Source organism: Agelaius phoeniceus, chromosome 12 (assembly GCF_051311805.1).
Source record: "Agelaius phoeniceus isolate bAgePho1 chromosome 12, bAgePho1.hap1, whole genome shotgun sequence".
Classification (NCBI taxonomy): domain Eukaryota; kingdom Metazoa; phylum Chordata; class Aves; order Passeriformes; family Icteridae; genus Agelaius; species Agelaius phoeniceus.
The window spans coordinates 15,242,620-15,264,624 of NC_135276.1; the positions used below are offsets into that span (position 1 = coordinate 15,242,620).

The 22,005-nt window shown below is 60.2% G+C and overlaps 1 protein-coding gene across 5 annotated transcripts in view; it reads right to left on the reverse strand.

Annotated features, from left to right (window-relative positions):
• Positions 1–19,317, reverse strand: part of RIPOR1 (RHO family interacting cell polarization regulator 1) — a 31,048-nt gene extending 11,731 nt beyond the window's left edge. For 2 of the 5 annotated variants that reach the window (XM_054640840.2, XM_054640841.2), the window contains exon 1: positions 10,573–10,834. In XM_054640840.2, coding sequence (XP_054496815.2) covers positions 10,573–10,834 — 262 coding nt within the window. Of the gene's footprint in view, positions 1–70; positions 75–5,210; positions 5,363–10,572; positions 10,835–18,884 lie in introns of those variants that run through there. The other 3 variants (XM_054640842.2, XM_077185146.1, XM_077185147.1) reach the window with 3 other exon arrangements.
• Between the last annotated feature and the right edge of the window lie 2,688 nt (positions 19,318–22,005).

Here is a 22,005-nt window from a genome sequence, read left to right on the forward strand (position 1 = left end):
CAGAGATATTGCCCTTGGTGAAGTGGGGCTCTGGGCACTGGGAGCTCTCAGTGGGCACACCCAGACACACATGTCCCAGGTTGGCCCTGTGGGAGTTACAGAAAGGGGCTGATGCCTGGTGCCTACCATGGCCCTTCCCAGATACATCCATGGCAAACTACACGGTGCCCAAGCCCAGACACCTCCTCCTGAACCCCACCTTCTCCTATGTCCGTTGTCACCCAGGCCACCCTGCTGCAGGGGCAGGAAAGACACAGGGCTGGACTCAGCTGCCCAGCCCTTCGCTGACTCCTCACTTGCTTCCGCTCACTCCAGCAACCAGGAGGGAAACCCAAGGACAACAAAGCACTTTGAAAAGTTCCCAGCTTTGCCAGGAGCTCTGTGTGGGGGAAGAAAAGGCCAAGCCATTCCCTGCCAGACCCTGGAAACTCTGTGCAGGCCACACGTGTCCAGCCCCAAGGCTGCTGCACCCTGTCCTCTGCTCCTGGCAGCAACAGCGTCAGGAACCTTGAAACCACTGCCATGAGCTGCCTGTCCCCACCACAGCTGATGCAGTTTATGCCAGCCAGGGAGAGAGCACTTTTCTGAGTCTCAGGGCCTGCACCTGGCTGCCAGTCTGCATCACAGGAACCATCCCTGTAGCCCTGGCCAGGGCTGGGCCTTGGGGAGAGCAGCCCAAAGGACAAAGCAAGAGCAGGGGAGAACAGGGCTCCTGCCCCTGCCACGCCCAGCACTGCCAGCTGTGCACAGGAAGGAGCCCAGCCCACAGGGCAGCCGCTGAGGAGCAGGATGCAGGATGCTCCACTTCATTCTGGCCACCACTGATGGCAGGTCAATCCCCCTGCTCCAGCCAGCCCTGAGCAGAGCTGTGGCAGCTGCTGGGGATGAGCCCACACGGTGCCCAGCATTCACACACCACTAGGGACAGACAGGCAGGACCCCATGGATGCCAGCCAGCTTCCCTGGCTGACAGACTGAGCCAGAGCCACCTTCCTCCATCCTAAGGAGCTCACTTTGCCTTTCCAGAGCCACATCCCTCCAACCTAAGGAGCTCACTTTGCCTTTCCTCCTGTCTCCAGCATGGCCGACTGAACAGCGCAGGGACGCAGGCACTGCTGGGGCTTCCACCCCCACCCCATCCCATCCCCATCCCAACCCCACTCCTTCCCCATGGCCAGGAGCCCAGCTCAGCCTGGTCCCACATGGCTCACACCCACTCACTGTGTCCCTCACCACCCCGCACGCCAGGCTGGGGCCAGGGATTTGCAGCACCCAGGATGTGCCGGAGCCATTTGCAGTCAAAGCTAACCACCACCACTCACCTCTATCCCAGTGGAGCCAGGAGGCAGCAGGTCCATCTGGTTCCCCCTTGGGACTCGTGTCCCAGCCCACACCACGGAGCCACTCGGCGGGTCCCACGGACACAGCGTTATCTGGGTGCCAGTCCCTCCATTTTCCAGGACAACACTGTCCCAATTAAGCTCATTACCAAGAGCTGTAATCCCTGGCAGCCCGGCTGACCTGCAGGCCTGGGCAGATTACCCTCTGCAGGGCTCTTTAATCTGCTCCCCACTGAGCGAGGAGGGCCTGTGGCACCCGTGCTACAGTGGCTCAGCCACCCACCACCCACAGGACAAGGCTCTCATGTGTGGGGCAGGTCACAGTTAAAGGTGAGGACAGCCCTGCCAACCCATCTTTCTCCAGCCCACATTGCCACTTTGGAGCACAGAGGGCCCTCTAAGGAGGGTTTCCCAGGCAGGAGCCCACACTGGGAAAGGATGCTGAGGTTGTCAGAGAGAAAGATGCTGAGAGCATCAAGGGAAGGAGGATGCAGGAGGGGGAGAAGGATGCTGGGTGTGCTGGAGGGGACTGTTGCCCCAGCACAACTCAGAGCAATCTGCAGCCGCCTCCACAGGCACCTCGGAGGCTCCAGCAGACACTTGTGCCATGCTGGGTCCTGCTCCAAAGCACTGGAGGCTCCCTAAAGCACTAAAGCTGGCACAGGGAGCATTGGCTGCTGACAGGACCACATTCCTGCACTCCAGCCCTGGACCCGGCTCTCCCCCAAACATCCACCACGATGCACCATGGCACCCTGCATCCCCAGATCTGGCACCCTGCAACCAAGATCCTGTGCCAGGACACCAAGCCCCCTCGGGGAAGGGGGGACACCATACCCCTGCTCTGCAGGAGTGATGCTCCAGGAGCCCCAAGGATGCTCCAGGAGCCCCAAGGATGCTCCAGCCCAGCACCGGCAGCCAGCTGAAGGGCAGCACTCCCTGCATGAGGCAGGGCAGGCACGATGTGGGGTCTCTGTTCCTGGCACTCTTGGGCTTGGATCACAGAGGAGGAAAAATCCCCAGCATAGTGCATTCCTGACATTACCGAGATAAGAGGTACCTGGTACCAGCAGCACAGCCAGCCCCCACAGGGAGCAGAGCCTGGGGCATGCTTGGAAGGGACCATGGGCACCGTATCTCACCCAGGATGGTGAGCCCTGTGCCAGGCTTACCATGAGGCTGGCACCATCACAGCACCGGCACACTCATGTCCCTGCCATGGGCTAAAGCCCCAAGCACATCCTTTGTCTCTCCTGAGCAGAAAAGTTCCTGTCCCAAAGGTTCAGTCCCAGCAAGCCCCACCGCCCCCTGCCCTTAGTTAGGGCTCAGTGCTAACAAACCTGCCTCCCGACCAAGCTTTTCACCTTTTCCGTGCCACAGACTGCCTCCAGATCTCCCAGCGCAGGAAATGCAATCCTGGGAGTGTGTCCCTCTGTCCGTCCTTGGCCAGCACTGCCCGTGGGCAGCGGCCAGAAGGGCAGCGAGCAGCTGAACAAGCAGCACAGCACGGGCTGCTGGAGCCCACCCCGGGGCTCTCCAGCCCGGCTGCCGGCTCCTCTCTCGACGCCCGGTGCTCTGGAGATGATTGGGATCCCAAGAATGCTGGTCTGAGCAGCGGAGGGGGCAGTCCGACCGGCTGGGTTGGTCCCAGCTGGTTTCTGTTTCCGACACTCAGACACCAGCCTCAGGTCGCTCCGGCGGGTTTATCAACACTGCCCTGGTCGGAGACGCCCCAAACTGGCTCCCCCTGAATCCCCAGCCCTGCAGCCCTGGGAACTGGGGGTGCTCTGACCAGCACTTCCAGGGATGTCACTCACTGAAGGCCACCAATGCCCAGGGTGGCCAACCCAGCAGCCTCCAGCACCCCTCACCTCGGGGAAGGCACCCAAGGGGCTGGGATGTGGTCCCTGCACTAATGGCACTGCGGCGATCCCCGGGGCACAGCAGGGCGCATTGTCCCTCAGTGGGGGAGGCCACGATGGCCCCGGGACCATCAGCCTGCCTGTGGTGTCCGGGGCAAGTGGGGGGTCCTGCCACACCTCACCCCAGCACCTCTGGGTGGAAGCTGGGCGCACGGCGGGGGTGACCTCGGGAGCCTGTGAACGCAGCCCGCTGGCTCGGCTCCCCCGGGAGCAGCCGCTGCGTCCGTGTTTGCACAGCTGCGGCCCCGCTGCCCCGACCCAGGCACGTACCCCGGCCCCCGCCGGCCCCTTCCGGCCCCGGGACGGCCCTTGGCCGGCTCCCAGCGTGGGCTGGAGCAGCTCTTTCCTCCCACCACGCCTCATCCCCCCTCAGCACAGAGGATGGGAGCATCCGGGGACCGAAGCCATCACGCCTTGGTCACAAGGAGCCTGAGAGCCGCCTCTTCCCTGACCTCTCCACGCTCTGCCTCTCCTCCAGGAAGGCAGGACACCCCCGGTTCCTTCTCGTGCTGGGCAAGGAGAGGGATTGGGGGCTTTTGGGAGTCAGATGAGTCAGTGAATGGCATTCGGGCTCCCGTGACTCACCCGGAGAGAAAGTCTCAGCCATAGGGTCACAGCCCCCCACGGGAACAGGGAATGGCGGTTTGGTTGTTTGGGTGCTGGCTGCTCTCGGCAGTTTGGGGTGGATGGGTGCTGGGTGCTCTCAGCCCCATGGCAGTAGGGACATGGCGCTGATATCCGCCCCTGTGGCCAGGGGAGGCTGCTGGCTCCTTGGGCCAAGTGGGAGGGCAGCAGGAAAGGGAAGGAGCTGCGAATGGGAAGAATTGGAGGAAGTGCTTATTTACCCCGTGGAGTATCCCTGAGGAAGGGCAGGGCACGGCACAGGCGGACACTCACAGCCAGTTCCTCGGGGGGGCTCACAGCCCCCGACCCTGCCACTCATCCCACAGGCTCCCTGTCTCCAGCCAGGAGGAGATGCAAACCCAAACTGTAACGCAGGGAAGCAGCCACCTTCTGAGGCAGGGGGTTTCCCAGGGGCTGGCAAAGCTCAAGCCCTGTGTGTTCTCTAGGATGGCTCCTGGGAACCAGCCCAGGACTACAGTGGTCCTGGTGAAGTGAGTCCCCCACCATCGAAGGCACAAACCAAGCACCCAGTCAGGGTCCCCACGGACACTACTTATCTCGGTACCCTGTGAGACGGGGCTGCATCCTGGCCATGGGCACCAGACTCTGCTCCTGAGTGGGCTGTGATCCCTCTCAGAAGTGCTGGGAACCTCTGGAGGGATCCTCCTGGGACTGGCATAACCTTGTGGAGGTCCCACATGCCACCTTCCCCCTGACATCCTTATCTCCAGAGTGCTCTGCCGGGTACCGATAGCTGCCCCCACAAATCCTGCCCAGACAACTTGGTCCAAGTGCACTAAAGCAACCCCAAGGCCCTCTGTTCTGCCCAGGTCCCCTGGGGCCACCATGCCAGGGACGCTTGACATGAAGATGGGCTCTGTTTGTCGTCAATAGACATGGGGGCATGAGCGGGGAAAAAACAGTTTGCTGAGGAACTGTGCTGCCATGGCATCGGGTGCTGCTCTGGCATCAGGGGTGCATCACCCCAGAGCAGCTGGCAGCTGTGGCCCCTCTCCTGCCTTGAGACACAATGGATTTCAGTGTAGGCAAGAGCAGATCAGGCACCCAGGGGGTTCTATCCTGCACGGAGATCCTATCCTGCCACCCCGTCAGCACAACATGCCGTGACAACCACATCCCTTGCAGGTGGCGGTGCGTATGTCCTTGGCGTCCCTGTCAGGGAGAGCTTTCCCCTCAAGAAAACTCCTCACCCCAAAAAACCCCGCCTGAGCCCAGCCACATCACCCCGGGAGCCTCGAACTGCTGGGGGTCCCCAAATTATCGCCGTTCGCTGGGGAGCCCTGGCGCTGCCGGTGCTCGGTACCTTTCGGTTTGCCATTCATGGCGTGCTGCGGCAGCACATCCCCCTCGGGCTGGGCTCAGCGTCCCGGGTGGCTGTTGTTCTCTCATGCCGTCTGTCCGCCCGAGTGCGGGGGCCGTGGCCGGAGGGCCCCCCCGGGCAGCAGTCTCCTCCCCCGCTTCCCCTGCCCGCGGGCTGACATCACTGCCCAGCGCCGCAGCCCCGGCGTGACTCAAGGGGACGGAGGATGGGAGGACACGGGGAGGATGCCTGACCCCCCTGGAGGGAAGGGGCCCCACCAGCACCGGCTACACCAGGAGCACAGCACACTTCGGTCCCTATGCTTCCCTCCCCACCGTCCCCCTAGGGAAACTGAGGCACGGGTGGAAGGGAGGGGAACACACTGCAAACCACCCCCCCCCCCCCCCCCACTCCAGCCCCTCTCTGATCGCTTCCCTTCGAGACCCCCGCTCCCGCCGGCACCCAGAGCCGGCACACGCCAGGGGCACACACCGCCCTGCCGAACGCCGGCCCTGAGCCGCACAGACCCGAGGCTGGGCGGGGGATGCACAGCCCCTCGCCCCCGTCCCTGCCGGCTCCACTGCGGGCAGGCACAAAGCCGTGGGCAGCTGATGCTCACACCACTGCCGCTTGCTTCTGCATTGCTTGGGTTTAAATATAAGTATATATAAATATAATAAATATATATAGTTATATTTATGTATATATAAAACCACCGTGGCTTTGCTGTAGGCTTCCCACAGCATGCAATCCCGTGGTATGCCTGTGGGCATCCTCCAAGACCCAGGAGCCACTGGGAAAAGGGTTTCCTTGCTCAAAAGTCCCTACTTTGTATCCTGAGTATCCAAAGCCGTGGAGGAGCTCACTTCAGCCAGGTGAAGCCCTCACAGGGCTCTCCAAAGACGCTGGGGTGCAATCCCCATGTGGGAATGTCTGTCCTGCTTTCCATGGGGGTCCAGCTCCCACAGCACAGTGTGGCAGACCCACCTGCTCTCCATGCCAATGCCAGCAGCCAGCAGCACCTCTTAGGCCCACAGCTCCCTGTTTAGTGCCTCTACAACCAGGAGACTCTGTGGCACAGATGTCACCATGCTTCAGCACTGGTCCTGGGAATACCCAAGACTGCAGCCCCTCTCCAGGTCGGACAAAGGCTGGAGCAGCCAGCTCTGTCCAGGCTGGGATCAGCTGCCCCTCTCCACGTCACTGGAGCAGGAAGAAACACCTCCCTCCCAGGCTCCTTTCCTGTTTGCTGCTGATTTTAGAGCAAGGTCAGGACAGGTTCAGGAGGAAAAGCACTGAGACAGAGTCTTGGGGGTCCTTGCAGATATGAGGTCCTCCCACAAAGTTAACCCCTCTCCCAGAGAGTGAGCCTGTTGTGGGATTGCTTCCCCAGCCCAGAGCAGGTCCCGTCCCTGCAGGTCCCATAGGGGACAAGAAGCATCAGGGGCTCCCACCCACGTATGGTGGCAGGGCTGCCCCACTGTGGGCACCCACATGTGGCTCTGGAGAAAGCCACAGTCAGGCCTGCAGAGCTGAAGTTGCAGCAGTGTCACCAGAGAGTGCTGTGACCCAAGCCTAAGGTCCCAGTGCCCAGGTGGGTGCACAGCATCAGCCACATTGGGAGAACAGCTGGAGCTGGTGAGGCTGGGCTGGCTCTCAGAAGCATCCAAAGAAAAACCATCCCAGGTGCCCACCAGCCTGCAGCCTCCATGCCAGTGCCAGTGCCATGGGGAGCCAGCAGCCCATCACACTGCAAAGCCCATCTCCACCCCAGCCTTCCAGAACCTGCACAAAGACCACGTCTCCTACCTCTCCCGGACACGATGCATCCCGCCGGCTCTCCCCACCAAAGGGCAGAGTCCCATCCTGGCGGCTGCCGTGGGCAGTGGCCACCAGCGGCTTTTCACCCCTTGCTGATTCCCCAGGGAATGGCATCACTGCCGGCACCGCCCCAGCCCCGGCCATCCTAGTGCAGAGCCTGCCCCGGCTGGCAGCGTGCGGAGCCCGCGGCCGGCACACGGCCAGGCAGCGCGCCCGCAGCGCCGGCCATGCCAGCTTGTTTGTTCTCATTAAAGGTTAATGAGAAAGCCACGCTGAAGCTGCCCCAGCTGCGGGAGGGGCTTTCCCCGGTGTCACACAGAGTGAGGGACTTCCAGGCTTCCCTCGCAGAGGGGTGACAGGCAGGCTGTGCTGCTTGTGGGGACTCTGCCTCTCCGTAGTCTGCAGTCCCAGGGGGATCTGTGTGGCAGCTGACACATGGGTGAGGTGCCTGGCATGGCACCATCCCGGGCATCACCCCTGGGGAGACCACCAGGAGCAGGTAGGAGACAGGGGCAGGCATTCCAAAAGTGGCAGAGGGTACTGGAGAAGGGCACATGCCATCAGCCATGCCCTCTGAGCACCTCACAGCACCCTGCAAGGCACTTGGCAGGGCCTGACAGCTCAGGACATCTTGCCAAGGAAGGGCAGAGGAAGGGCACAAGCCACGCCAGCAGTGCCAGGGTGGTAATTGAGTTAAATGAGTCCCTGTTCCGGGCTGGGCTGGGAATAGGGAGTGGGTGCAAGGAAGGGGACATCTCCATGTGACTCTTCAACTCAGGAGGTTTCCCTGCATATTCACCACTCTGGCTCAGCTCAATCTGCCAGGTTGGCTGCCTCAATCCCTCCTCTGCAGCAGGGATGTTGTGGGGGTAATGCCCCAGGTGCTCCCTTTTTGGCAGTGTCCCTTTATGCCTTCCTTGTACCAGGCCTAGGGATCTGCCCTGGGCATCCCCACCCCAACCACAACAGCTGAACACGCAAACACTCCCTGGGCAGCCTTGCTTGGACACACACATACAGCCACGGCCAGTTTGTCCACAGGCAGAAAAATCCAGCAGGTTATTCCCACTTCCCTGCCCTGTATGGGATAGAAGACCAGCTTCCCATAGATCCCACATCCTGCCAATAGAGTTCTAGGGAAATTCTCCAGCCCACCAAGCCCCTGGAGAAGCCACCAGCCCCAATTCAACGCTGCCTTAGTGGCACCAGCACCAAAGGCCAAGGTGATGAAGAAGCTATTTCAGGCTGTTTTGGACTAGTACTCCACAGACATCCTTGAGTGGCTGGGAATGTCACCACAGCTGGAAACCTGACAGGAAAGGGCATAGACCAGCCTCAGTCAGTGTTAAAAGTCATGGCTGGCCCAAAAGGTTTGTGGAGATGGAATCAGCCTGGTGAGGGGCCAAAATAGCTCTTGGCCATGGGGGAGTCCTTGGGAGAAGGCAGGAGATGACAATTTTGGCAAGAAGACACACAGTCACAGCTTGAAGAAGTACAGTAAGTGACCAAGTGACCTGTCCTGGGCTGGGACAGCTGGTCCTAGAGCTGCAGGTGGTCACCCCCACCACAGTGCTACAGCTGACTTCTCGGACTTTACTTTCTGCTAAAACTGGCAAAGCCAACTCCAAAAAATCCTGGGAGCCCAACGCAGAGTTTTCTCCACAAGCGGATGCCCTGAGGGCTGGAGAAGGACCAGCCCTCATGCCAAGCCAGGCTCTACCCCCAGCCAGGCTGGCCCTAATGCTGTGGCAGCATCCTTTCCTGGAGGGGCTGGGCACGGGGCGGTGGCAGACTCGAGCCCTCCCCCCTCGCTTCCTCGCACAGTCCCCACACGGCAGCAGAAATAGAAGCGATATAAATGGCAGCCCTATAAATAACCCCAAAGCACGCGGCGGGGAGCTCGTCCCAGCCCAGCACTGGCCTCAGCCCACGCAAAGCCAGGGCTTGGGCTGCCTTCACTGTGCCCAGGGGATCTCAAATGCCAGCTGCTCCCTGCCCGCCATGGGTTTCCCAGGGTCCTGTCCTTTAGGTCAGTGTCATGGCAGGAGCCTCAGCCACGGGCACGCTCTGGATCCCAGCCTGATGGCATTCCTGGGGACACCCTACACCCATCCAGCTCCTCCCGTCCAATGCCCATCGCAGGCATCCTGCTGCAACCCAGCCAGCAGAGTCCTGGGCAAAGCAGCAGCTCTGACCAGGAGCCTCAGCAAGGCTTGGGAAGAGATATCCCTGTCCTCACCACTGCAGATCAACAGTTATTCCCTCGTTGCACCCCAACACCTCTCAGCTGCTCCCCTCGACATCCCCCGTCCCTGCCACTGCTGCCCCCATTTCCATGCTCAACCCCATCATGACATGTCCTCCATGGGGACTCAGCCACTACCATGCCAGGGATACCAACACGCCACCACAGCTCCTCTCCACCCAGGGGACTGTGGCAAGGCACCGGGGACCTCACGAGCTGAGAGGAGGCAACGCCACTGGTGACAAGCCAGTGACAAGCCCTGCACTGCCGGATTTTGCGCGGCGGCGTCACAGCCTCCCGTCCCAGCCCTGCCCGGGGGACGCAGTGAGGCCACCAGCCAGGAGACGGGAGATATGGGGTTTATAGAATGCCCAGGACTTCCCGGTGCCCTCGGGAGTCTCCTCTGGGAATGCGGCAAGGGCAAAACCCGCTGAGGCTGTTTGCATGCCACGGGATGGCCGGAGGTGCGGCAGGGGAAGGGTTAATGGTGCGAGGCCTTCCCGAGCACTTCTTGGCAGGCTGGGAAGGGCTGGGAGACAGGAGGATCGGGCCAGCAACAAAGCGAGATCTGTCTCATTAATTCCCCCGAGCATTCCTCCCCCGTGGCCCCGGAGGGGAGGAGGAGGCAGCACCCAGCTGACACGGTGCACCCAGGTCCCCGGGGAGCCCGGCGGGTCCCGCCCGGCGCGGGGCTGCCGTGGGGGGCGATGGCTGCAGCCTCTCCCGCGGGATCCAGGGCTCTGGAGCTCGGGCACGGCCCTATATGGGCACGGGCAGCTTCTCCTTCGCCCGCCGTACCCCTGCCCGTACCCCTGCCTGGAGTCCCGAGGGATTCGGGGCAGGGCACTGTTCGTGCCACCAGCGTCATTCCCAACCCGGGAGCGAAAGAGTGGCTGGAGAAGCTGCTCTGTCCCAGACAGGGTCTGGGGGGCACCGGGTGATATTGGGGCTGCTCGCCCTGACACCCCACTGTCAGGCGGCTCCTTCTCCGGGCGGCTCCGGCCACGGTCCCGGCCGGAGCGCGGAGGATCGCTCCGGTCCGCAGTGGGGCGGAGGAGCGGAGCCCGTGTCCGTGTCCGTGTCCGTGTCCCCGTCCCCGTCCCTGCCCTCCCGCCGAGCCCGGGCACCCGAGCGCGGCGTGGGGCGCCCAGCGGGGCTGGCGGCAGAGGGGACACGGGCGGGCGGGCGGTGGCTTGCGGCGACGTGGCCCCCCAAGGGTGTAGCCCTGCTGAGGCCACCAACCCCGCTCCCCCCGACCCTCCCGTGCCCGCGGGGTGCGGAGGTGCGGGTGGCACTCACATGTCCCAGGAGAGGCGGGGGGCGAGGCGCGGGGCGAAAGCGGGCCTGGCTCGGTGCATCCCCTTTGTTCCACTCCCATGGACGGGAGCAAGCGGGGAGTTCGTGCAGGCTCTTGGCAGCGCCCACCCCGGCTCTCTCCATGGAAACGCGGGAGCCATGTGATTTCGGCAGGAAACCACGGCCCAGCCAGCGCCAATGGCAGCTGCATGGACGGGAGCACCTCCCTCCCCGAGGCGACCGACACCGCTGCCGACACCGCCATCGCCACCACCGCCACCGCCACCGCCGCCACCGCCGCCACGGCCCGCGGGGGTTCCACACCCGCCGGCCCATCAGCGTTCCCGGGGGTCCACAAGCCCCACCGCGAGCCGGAGCAGGATCCCACCGCCCCGGGGCGAGGGGAGTGGGGGCAGCCCGGCTTGCTCGGCCCCGCGCTGTTGGCCTTCCTGCCGCACACAGCGCCCACAGCCTCCCCTTGCCAGGGAAGCAATGGCTGGAGCAATACCTCCTCCTTCACCGCCCCCGTGTCCCCCCACAAGGGCCAGCACAGCCTCCCAGGCTTCAGTGCTCTCTGAGGGACCCCGGGCATGTTTCACATTCCAGCAGTGAAGTGACATGACCAAGGCTGTGCAGTCAGTCAGTCCGTGGCAGAGGGAACACCCAAACATCCTTGCTCCCAGCTCTGTGACACCCAGCACCCTACCCTGCCTTCCCCCCTCAGCTCCTGCATCCAACTGAGCCATGCTCAGACCTCTGCCAATCAGAAAGTGCACTCTGGGGGAGCAGAGCATTGGCACTGATCCACATTCCCCATCCCACCAGCTTCCAGCATCCTAGGGAAGCAGCAGAAGAGCACTCCCAGCTTCCTGAGCTAAGGGACAGGCAGCAGCAGTCTCAATGCAGGCTGTCACCCTAGGGATGCCACAGTCACGCCGTGCTGCTTCCACACCTGCCAGGCCACTTCCTAAACCCTGGCACCTCTGAGCATCCCTGAGGCTGCAGGGGTGAAGAAGCCAATGCCTGTTGGGGGGGCTGCACCCTGCTCCTCTCCTTTCTCCCAAGACCATCTTTCTCCTACCTGTCCTAGATCCTACTGAGTCGACCCAGTTTTAAGTGGAACTGAAGCCTTTGCAGCCCTGGTGAGACACCCTCCATGCAAGGACAAGGCTGAGCAGTGCTCCCACCAGCCCTGTGAGGCAGAAACACTAATTAGACCATCGTCAGGTCTTGGAGCCCAGTGGAGCAGGGCAATATCAGTGACAAGGAAATCATTGCACCACTCTCACCCTCCTGGGGCCACACCAAGGAGCAGAGCATTTGCTGCCAAGGTTGCTCGGTGAGAACCAGGGCGTCCCAGCTCCCAGCCCAGTTCTCCAGGCTGGCCTGGTTACACAGAAGGGGAAGTGATGCAAAGATGGGAGAAGGGGCAGCAGGTCCTGAGGCCACCAGGGAAAAGCCAAGCCAAAAGGCCAGCAGGGAGAGGCTGCCAGGGTGGATCCACCAAGCCACATGGTTGATGAATCCCAGAATGGTTTGGGTTGGAAGGGACCTTAAAGACCACCTGGTTCCAACCCCCTGCCATGAGCAGGGACTCCTTTCACTAGGTCAGGTTACTCCAAATCTCATGTAACCTGGCCTTGAACACTTCCAGGAACAGGACAGCCACAGCTTCTCTGCACAACCTGTGCCAGGGCCTCCCCACCTTCACAGGGAAGAATTTCTTTCTAATATCCAATCTAATCCAGCCCTCTGTTACTTCAAAGCCATCCCCCCCTTGTCCTGGCACTCTGTGTTCTTGTCTACAGTCCCTCTTCAAGTCTTTTGCTGCCCTTTTAGGTACTGGAAGGGACTCCAAGGTCTCCCTGGAGCCTTCTCATCTCCAGGCTGAACAGCCCCTACTCCCTGAGCCTGTCTCCACAGCAGAGATGCTCCAGACCTTTGAGCATCTTCATGGCCTTCTCTGGACTTGCTCAAATAGATTCACATCCTTCTTATTTTGGGGCCCAAGACTAGATGCAGTGCTGCAGATAGGATCTCACCAGAGCAGAGCAGAAGGGCAGAATCTCCTCTCTCAGCCAGTTGCCCACTCTGCTGAGGATGGATCCCAGAGTACGTTTGGCTTTCTGGGCTGCCAGCACACATGGCCAGGTCACGTTGAGCTTCTTGCACAACCAACACCCCAAGCCCTTCTCCTCAGGGCTGTTCTCAATCCATTCTGAACGCAGGTCCCAGTGCCACACTGTCCCTGTACCACCAGGGTGACCCACCTTGTGCTTGGTGTGGTCAGCGCCACTGTGCCACTCTGTCATCACCTGATCCAGCATCCCACCTGGATCAAGTGGGGGGCTGGATCCCACCCACACCCTGTACATGGTGTCACCACTGAAAATTTTCAGTTGAAAGTGACATCCAAGGATTATTGGGACCAAGTGCCCGAGCAATTTAGGTCAGTTAAATCATGTTGTTAAGGGCATTGTCCAAATGCCTCTGAGGCACTGACATGCTTGGGACACCAACCACCTCTCCAAGATGTCTGTTCCAGGGTTTGACCACCTTCTCAGTAAAAACTTGGGGTGCCTGGAGGTAGACTGACCCACACCACCACATTCCACTTACCTATGCACCACCATCCCAAGTTAAGCCCCATTCCTGGTTGCTGCTGGGGAGCAGCTGTATCCCTGCAGACAGCAGGAGAGGGGACTGCACCCTCCCCTCAGCCACACGCCCGCCTGCCCTGCCAGGCTGGGCTGGGGAGCCAAGCACTCCCTGTGCCAAGGTCAGAGCTGGCACACTGCACTGGCTGCTCTGGGAGCTTGCTCAGCACGGACCAGCTTGGCAAACAAAAACAAGGACAGGCTCCTGCCCGAGTTCCGGCAGCACCCCTGGCCTGCCTGCCCTCCAAAACTCCCTCCTGGATTTATGGAGGTATGGTGCCTGCTGGCAGGAAGGAGTTAAACCTCCCAGCATGGATTTGGATACTCCTGGGTTAACCTTCCCAGCATGGATGCAGATAATCTTGGTTTAACCCTTTCTTTATGGATATGGATACTCCTGGGCTAATCTTGCCAGCATGGCTATGCATGGGTAGTCCTGGTTTAATCCTTTCATTATGGATACAGATACTCCTGGGCTAGCCTTCCCAGCATGGACATGGATACTCCTGGGCTCCTGCCACTGAGGGAGCCTTCCCAGCAGTCTGCTTGGGAAGCTGGGCATTGGTGCAGGACAGAGTCCCTGAGCCCAAGGGCACTTTGTCTGAGAACCTGCTGGCATTAATGAGCTCCTCCCAGCACAGGATCCAACCTTTCCAGAGCCTGGTGACCCGAGACCACTCCAAGCACATTCCCCTGCTCCTGGCAGCTTCAGCAGCAGCCGTGCCAGCTGCCTGCAGCCGCCCTGTGGTGCAGAGAAAGGCCTGAGCTGTCAGTGGAGCCATGCACCGCGGGTCTCTGCCCAAATTGCTCTTCTCACTGCAGGCTGGGCCTGGAGCCACGTCTTCCTCTCCCCTCTCTCCGGAGGGCTGGAGGCCAGCCCTTGGCTCCAGGCTGGAGCTGCTGCATGCTCAGCATTCCTGCTGGAGCAAGGCACACATAGGCTGGGGCTCCAAGCCTTGCACCGGGACAGCCACGAATGCTGAGCACACTCAGAGCCCAGCCACCACCCCTGTGAGCAGCTGAGGTGCCTCCACAGAGCCTGCCACCATCCCTGCCACCATCCCTGCCACCACCTTGGAGATGAGCATCCAGCATCCCAGCACCGAGCTCCCCATCCCTCCAGCTGCACATTTTTGGAAAACACAACCTGGTAAAAGCTAAGGGAGCCAGGGCGGCGCTGATGCAGCATGAGCAATGTGAGCTGCTGCTCCAGCTGACTCACCAGAGCCCTGGCCGTGCTCGGGAACTGGCCAGCAGCACAGAAAGGCTGTGCCAGCAGGTCCTCTGAGCTCTGCTGGAAAACCTTCCCCGACACACTCGGGGCCAGCTCACAGTGGCAGCAGGCTGGGGCACGGCCCTGACCCAGCCTGTCCCTTTCCATGGGGCAGACTTGTGTGTCCCAGCACTTTGCCTGCTCATAGGGCCAGGAAAAGGAAAGATAGGATACCCCCAGAGTGGCCACAAACCCACTCGGTGTTGGCCAGCATTGGGTGCTGGTCAGCTCTCCCAGATTCTGGCCAGCAATCTGGAATCCAGGTCAGGGCTTTGCAGCAAAGCCAGGACATCCAGACTGTGACTTCATCAGGTTCAGCCCCAGCATGGGCCAGGAGGGTAAGGAGCTGCAGAAGAGCACTGGTCCAGACTCTCTGGCCACCAACCAGCTCTCCCCTGTCCCTTCTGCACCCCTGGAAAGTTGCTGGCAGCATCCTCAACTGCTGTCCCAGCTCAGCCTGGGGTGCTGAACATCCCCTGGGACCACTCCTCCTCCTGCAAGCAGGCAGCCATGCCCATCTCAGCACAGCAGGAACCAGCTCACACACACACCCACAGGATCACTCCAAAAGTATCCATGATTCACAAGATTCCTACAGTCCCTTGTTGTTGTCCAGCACTGAGCAGGAAGGCTGAGCTTGTGGGCAAGCCCAAAACCAGCCCAGCCCAGCAGACGTAGCCAGTGGCAGGGCAACTGGCACAGCTGGACAATGGCACAGCTGAGGTGTCTGCAGCCTTGAGGACTCAACATTGCACCGGGTGAAGCAAAGCTTGGCCAATCCAGTTGCCTGAGGTAGGAACACATTGCCCCAAAGCTGGTGCTGTAAGGATGTAAGAGCAAAAGGCCATTTGGAGCACGAGGTGTTTTAGCAGGGCTGAGTCTGCAAATCTGGCAGAGCTGTATGCAAATGCATGTAAATATAGTCCTCCCAAGCAGGGCAGGGGATGTCACACACACCCTGATCTGCTCCACTGCTGAGGTGGGGTCCCTGTCCCCCTGTGAGCAGCGCCTGCTGCACCCAAGAGCAGAGTGAGCCCACCTGGGAACAGACTGGTCCACGCTGGTCTCCCAGAGTGTGAAAGTGCTTCCTTCACTGCAGTGAGCAGCAGCCTCCAGCAAAGCTCCCTCCCCTCCAAAGAAAACAACAAAGAAAATGCTGGGATGGGGATTAAGGAAATGAAACCGGCTGTGCAGGGTAAGCAAGGATAGGAAGTGGCTGTGATATCTCCTCTCCCCACAGGCCTGCAGCTCTCCCAGCCTGGAGCCCACAGCATGGCACATCTAAACCCAAGGGAAATCACGTGCTGGAGAGTGTGTTGAATAACTGTGAGGTTTCTGAGTGATCCCTGCTCCTGAGATGGAACAGGCACTTGGGGACCCTCCATGCTCCCAGACTGGCATTTCCATGCTCTCTCCATCCCAGTATAACATGTATGGAGACCTCCTGACACCACAGGCTGCACTCTGCTTCTGAAGCTGGTATTGTGGGCTGGCATCTCAGGAGTTTTGCTCTCATGAAAAATTAAGGTTGGAAAAAACCTTTAAGATTATCAAGTCCATTAACTCCACACTGTCAAGCCCACCATTAAACCACATCCCCCAGATGTCCCATATATATGGTTTTTTTAATACTTCCAGAGGTGGTGAGGCCACCATTGCCCTGGTCATCCTGCAGTTATTCCACCTCTCCTGACCTGCTGGCCCAAATGGATTTGTACTGGGAGGGGTGTCCCTGGAAGAAAGCAGTGGCAGTCAAACAGAAAGACCAGGACTAAAACGAGCTGCTAAAAGCTGCCATGGGGTAGGGGCAGCAGAGAGGGGACAGGCTGATAGCAGGGATCCTGCCACATCCTCCCCACCCAAGTGATGCTCCTGAGCAGGGCCCGTTCCAGCTCTTGTTCATGCCTCTAGCACATGTGTGAATGCCACCAGCCCCAGGCTGTGGCTCCAGCAGGTCTCTCCTGTATCTGTCACATGTCCTGGCATGCGAGGGCCAGCTCTGTTTACATCTGCAAGTCTCAGATTCTCCTGCTGGGGATGAGTCAGGCTTCCCTCGACACCCCGCTGAGGTGGCGGTGTCAGGGCCCCAGCTGGCGTTCGCCTCCTGAACGGCTCCGAGCCGGCGGATGCCAGGCTGGGGAGCGGCTGCAAAGGGCTCGCACAGCCCTCTGCGTGCTTTCCATAGCGCTGGGCTCGCACAGCCCTCTGCGTGCTTTCCATCGCGCTGGGCTCGCACAGCCCTCTGCCTGCTTTCCATCCTGCTCGGGATCGCACAGCCCTCTGCGTGCTTTCCATAGCGCTGGGCTCGCACAGCCCTCTGCGTGCTTTCCATCCCGCTCGGGCTCGCACAGCCCTCTGCCTGCTCTCCATTGTGCTGGGCTCGCACAGCCCTCTGCCTGCTCTCCATCCCTCTCGGGCTCGCACAGCCCTCTGCCTGCTCTCCATCCCTCTCGGGCTCGCACAGCCCTCTGCCTGCTCTCCATCCCGCTCGGGCTCGCACAGCCCTCTGCCTGCTCTCCATCGCGCTCGGGCTCGCACAGCCCTCTGCGTGCTTTCCATCGCGCTGGGCTCGCACAGCCCTCTGCCTGCTCTCCATCCCTCTCGGGCTTGCACAGCCCTCTGCCTGCTCTCCATCCCTCTCGGGCTCGCACAGCCCTCTGCCTGCTTTCCATGGCACTGGGCTCGCACAGCCCTCTGCCTGCTCTCCATCGCGCTCGGAGCCATCTGCAGCAGCACGGGAGGCACTGGAGGCTGCAGCTCCCTGCAGGAAGCTCTCCCTGGCTCGGCTCCACCGGGTCAGCTTCCTTCCCCTCCACCCCACAGGCACGTCATGGCTCAGCATGGGGCAGTCAAACCCTGAGCGAGCCCCCAGACACCTCCAGAGCTGCGGGTGGGATGGCCAGGCTGCTGCTAAGGAAACCCCATGTCCTCCAAAGCCTTGGGGTGCTGGGGTGTCTCCTGGGGATCCAGCTCACAGGAGAGAGGGGTCCCCTGGATTTGGGACCCCCAGGGACAGAGGCTGGAGCTCGAAGGAGAAGCCAGCCCTCTTACCATCTCACATTGCCTGGAGATGCTGAGCTGCCCCTGGACTTGTGGGGTGGTGAGATGGGTGCCAGCTGCACGCCACTGCCCAGCCTGCACACAGTGGCAACCAGCAGGCTGCTCTATCCACAGGCTCCCCAGCTGAGCCAGAGTGAGCATCCCAGGAGATAAGAGAAACCCCAAAACACCCCCAATGACATCCACCTCCCCCTTCCCTTTCATTGCTCCCAGCCCTTGCTTTCTGCTCCTCTTTTCCACACATCCCAGAGTCACAAAAGCTCTCCTCTTCACATAGAGGCCTTTTCCCTATGCTCCCAAACTTCCCAGGGTGGGAAAAGAGCCTGGAAACTTCTTTTTGGATCCCCCCACCTGCATCCCCCTTGCTGTGACCAGGGCTGGGCTGGCTCTGTGCAAGCACAATACCCAGAAGTGTGTGGAGCCGCTGGAAGGAGCGATGTTCCCGGATGGTATGCAGCCCTGACAGCACTGGCTCTGCTTTAAAGGGTAATTTTATCCTGTAATAACAAACAAGAGGAGCCAAGTTCCTCCCCAGCGTCACTTCCCTGGCTCCAAGGAGAGGGACATGGGGGAGAGAACTCATTAGAATGAGCTTGGATCCTTGTTCTTGCCATCACAGGGTCTTAACTCCACTCCCCTGAGAGAACAAAGGGGGAAGATGCTCCAGGGCAGCAGGTCTGGGTCGAGAGTTGAAACAGATACATTTGTGTGCTGACATTCTGGGCCTGAGGAGATGACCCCTCTAGCAACTCCTGTCCTGCAGACAGCAGCAGGAAGCCTGCCCCAGCCCATGGCATGCCTGGCTGAACCCCATCACCATTCCCACAGCCCCCCCACACGCTCACAGCACTGGTCAGGCACGCTGGCATCTCGGCACTGTGCCAGCTCCAAGTGCAGCCACCCGGGAACTTGTTCTGCAAAAGCTGGAAATTCAGGCCCAGCTGGTCCCCTGGGATGGGCAGGGAGAGGCTGACCTGCTCCAAACCCCTGGCAGGACCCTGCAGAGCAGGACTGGGTGCTATGGCCAAGGGATCATCCCTTTTGTGGGCATCCCTGGGGGCACAGGCATGGGCAGAGCCCAGCTGTGGGAGGAAGGGTGAGCACCTCTCTGTGACCCATGGGTGCACCCTCCTGTGCTCCCAAACGGGTTTCTTTTTAAAGATCCATGGGTGTGGCAGTGTCAGGGCCCCAGGGCACAGAGCAGGATGGTTTATTCTTAGGGGGCACTGGGGGCATGTGATGGGCTCATCAACATCTGTGGTGCATTCACAGGGGACAGGGAGCATCTCTGCTCACCCCATCAAGCTCAGCAGTGGCTGACCTACCTCTGCTCCTGCAGGGACACTGATGCTCAGGAAAGGTGTCCTTCGGTGGTCATCACCAGGGAGGGCACAGCCCAGCCTGTGCTGATGGGACACTGGGACACCGATGTCCCCTCCTTGCCAGTTGAGAAGTGGGGAAAATTTGGCAGAGCTCAGTTGTGTGAGAAGATGACAATCTGGAGAAGGCTGCTGAGATGTTTTGTCTGATTTCCACTTCCCCAAGGAACACTTCTGGACATCCCAGGGTTTGATTAAATCCCAGCCTGTCAAACGAAGCTGGAGAAGTGCTGCATTTTTCTTCCTCAAGATGGATTTCCTCCAAACCCCTTATTAGGGGTTTGGGTTAAGTCTGTGTGGAGCTGGTAAAGCTGCTGTCTCCATGGTGCCCCCCCCAGCAGACTAGGGGGCTTCCAGAGGAAGCAGAAGACAGGATCCAACCAGCTAAAAAGGGGAAGAGAGAGGAAGGAGGGAATTATGGCATCTAAAGCATTCAGGGTGGCAATATCAGTGTCTGCCCTCTGCAAAAGGGGTTGTGGGAGACCCGTGGGACACAAGGTGGCTTGGGGGAGATAAGTCAAGTGGTGCTTCTGGTTGCCAGGGAGGTAAAGCCTGGAGCAAGCTCCCAGTACCAAACCATCCTCCCAGGGCAGATGTGGACCCTGCCTGGCTCTGGCTGATGGGAGTGGAGAGCATCAGGGCAGGCATCAGTGGGTTAAAAGCTTGAGGTGGGACTTGGGTGAGCTGCTTCCTCCTGGCAAACAATAATATGGGAGGGAGAAGGGATGGACTGGGCTCTGCAGGGGCTGATAGCAATGGAGCAACCCCAGCCCTGCAGCTGCAGCTGTGCAGGAGGAAGCCTCAGCACATTATCTGCTGGTCCCACTCAGCTTCCTCAGCAGCCCTGGTGCTGCAGGGACCGGGTCATTCCCCCTCCAGAGCCTCATTTCTCACGGACACAAGTTGGGTCCCTGTGCTTTGATGGCAGCCCTGGCCCCCAGCACCCCCAAACCCTGCATGCCCAGACAGTCCAGCCTTCCCAGCATCAGTGTTTCCCACTGCTGGGGGTTGTGGGAATGGTCACCCAGGCCTCAGAGCCCCCCAGTACCACAGTGCCACCCAGCACATGGCCCCCACAGCAACCATCCTGCTGCCCATCCCCTCCATCCCAGACAGCGCCCACACCTTGGCAGAAGGAAGTTTTGGCTGGAAGACGACTCCTGCAGAGAGGATCTCCAGGTCTCTCTCCTGCAGAGAGGATCTCCAGGTCCTGGCTGAGGTCCCTGCAGTTCTGGTTGCCTCTGCTCCTGGACCTTCTCAGCAAAAATCAGCAGCACCTGGAGCTGCTGCAGCCTGGCCACGCTGGCTGGTGTCCCAGCACTTCCTCGTGTGTGGCTGATTGTGACCTGTCTGTGCTCCACCTCCGCAGCTGCACGGCTCTCACAGGAGCAGCCCTTTTCCGTTTCGTTTCCGTTTTTTTACCCTCTCCTCCTACAGCAGCCTTTGCCTTTCACAGAGGCTCTGCCTGCTGCCATTTGCCCCACTCGGGTGTGCGAGGGTGTCTCTCAAATGGGTCTTGCCCTGATCCTGGCCAGTCAGGTCAGGAGTCCCGATGTCCTCAGTGCTCCTACCCCAACCCACAGACCTGCCCGACTCCAGCTCCTGGTGCAACAAGTCTTTGCCAGTGGCTATTGGTCTGGAATAAGGCAGCTGCTGGAAGAGCCTGGGGAATGTGGGCCTTTCCGACCACTGAGGTCAATGCCTGGAGAGCTGCTGGGCTCCCTGAAGCAGAGAGATGTTTGCTCCCAGATGTTACCATGGCTCCAGAGAGGCTGGGGGAGCCTGTCTGAGCTGCTCTGGGTGACAGCTTCCCCACCCATGGTCTCTGGAAGTCCCCAGATATGTTTCCATGACCCTGTGCAGCCTCAGGAAGAGTCCTCAAGGAGTTGTCCAGCTTTCCCTACTGCTGGAACCAACACTGGCACCTGTGCCCCAGCTTCAGAATAGAGATGGATCAACTGGTAAAAGCAGATGGATCCTAAATCACACTTGCTCTGTTCAGACCTGCCTGTGCTTGCAGGGAGCAGCTAGCTGGTCAGGGGGAGCTGGGAGCTCAAGTGTCTCCTGGGGCACTGTAGTGCACCCAGCGAAAGGACAGAGGGCTATGTGCTGCCATCCCAGGGGGCAGGGGGGACACTGAGGTCTGACACTTCCCAGAGCCAGGAAATAAGCCTGACACAAAGGGCAAACCAGCAAAAGGGAGGGAGGGAGGCAGGAAACATCAGGCAGGAGAGGAAACGGGGAGATAATCAGCTCCATGAGCACAAACACCCGGAACTTGTGCAAAGGAAAAGCCAACACCACTTGGCAAGCATTTGAGCAGGGAGACCTGCCCATCTGGCCTTTTACTGAGGCTTCCTGAAGAACACGTGCCCTGCAGCACCTTAAAATTCTCAGGGGTCCCTGGCCTCCAAGTTACCATGGGTGGCACAGTCCCTGGTGGCTTAGCTCCAGCATGTGCTCCCTGGGATGAGCCTTGTCTCAGAGGGTGGAAGGATGGGCTCCTGGAGAGCACCTGGCTGCACTTGCAAAGGCAAAGCACTCACCAGGGGTGAATCCCAGTTGCAGAGAGGTCCCAGCTGGTTTATCCTGCCCCAGTCTTGTGTTGGCTTGAAAACTGGGAAGCTGACCTGTTTCCACTTGGCTCTGCCCAGAATTGGTCTGCTATCCCAGCACCCTAAGTGAGACCACTGCCAGCAGTGCCTGGGGTTAGTTCTCCCCAGGAGCTGTGCCCAGTACTGCCAGACTGGACTCCACCTGCAGAGCTTCCCACTCCTTCTCCTACCACCTTCAGAACACAGGGCTGCCCATGCCCTGGTGACCTGACCACATCCCAGGGGATGCCCCAGGTGATGGAGCTTGTCCCAGCTGTCAGCAGTCCTGTCTCCTGCGTGTTCCCAAGGGAGCAGTGACACACATCTCATGGGGCTGGCAATGGCCACAAGGGGGACAATGACTGTGAACTGTCAGCAATCCATGGTGGGATCCCTGGTATTGCTCATCTCCCAGGATCCAGCACGTGGCGTGGGACAGAAGGGAGGAACACAGAGAGAGATGGGCATGGAGC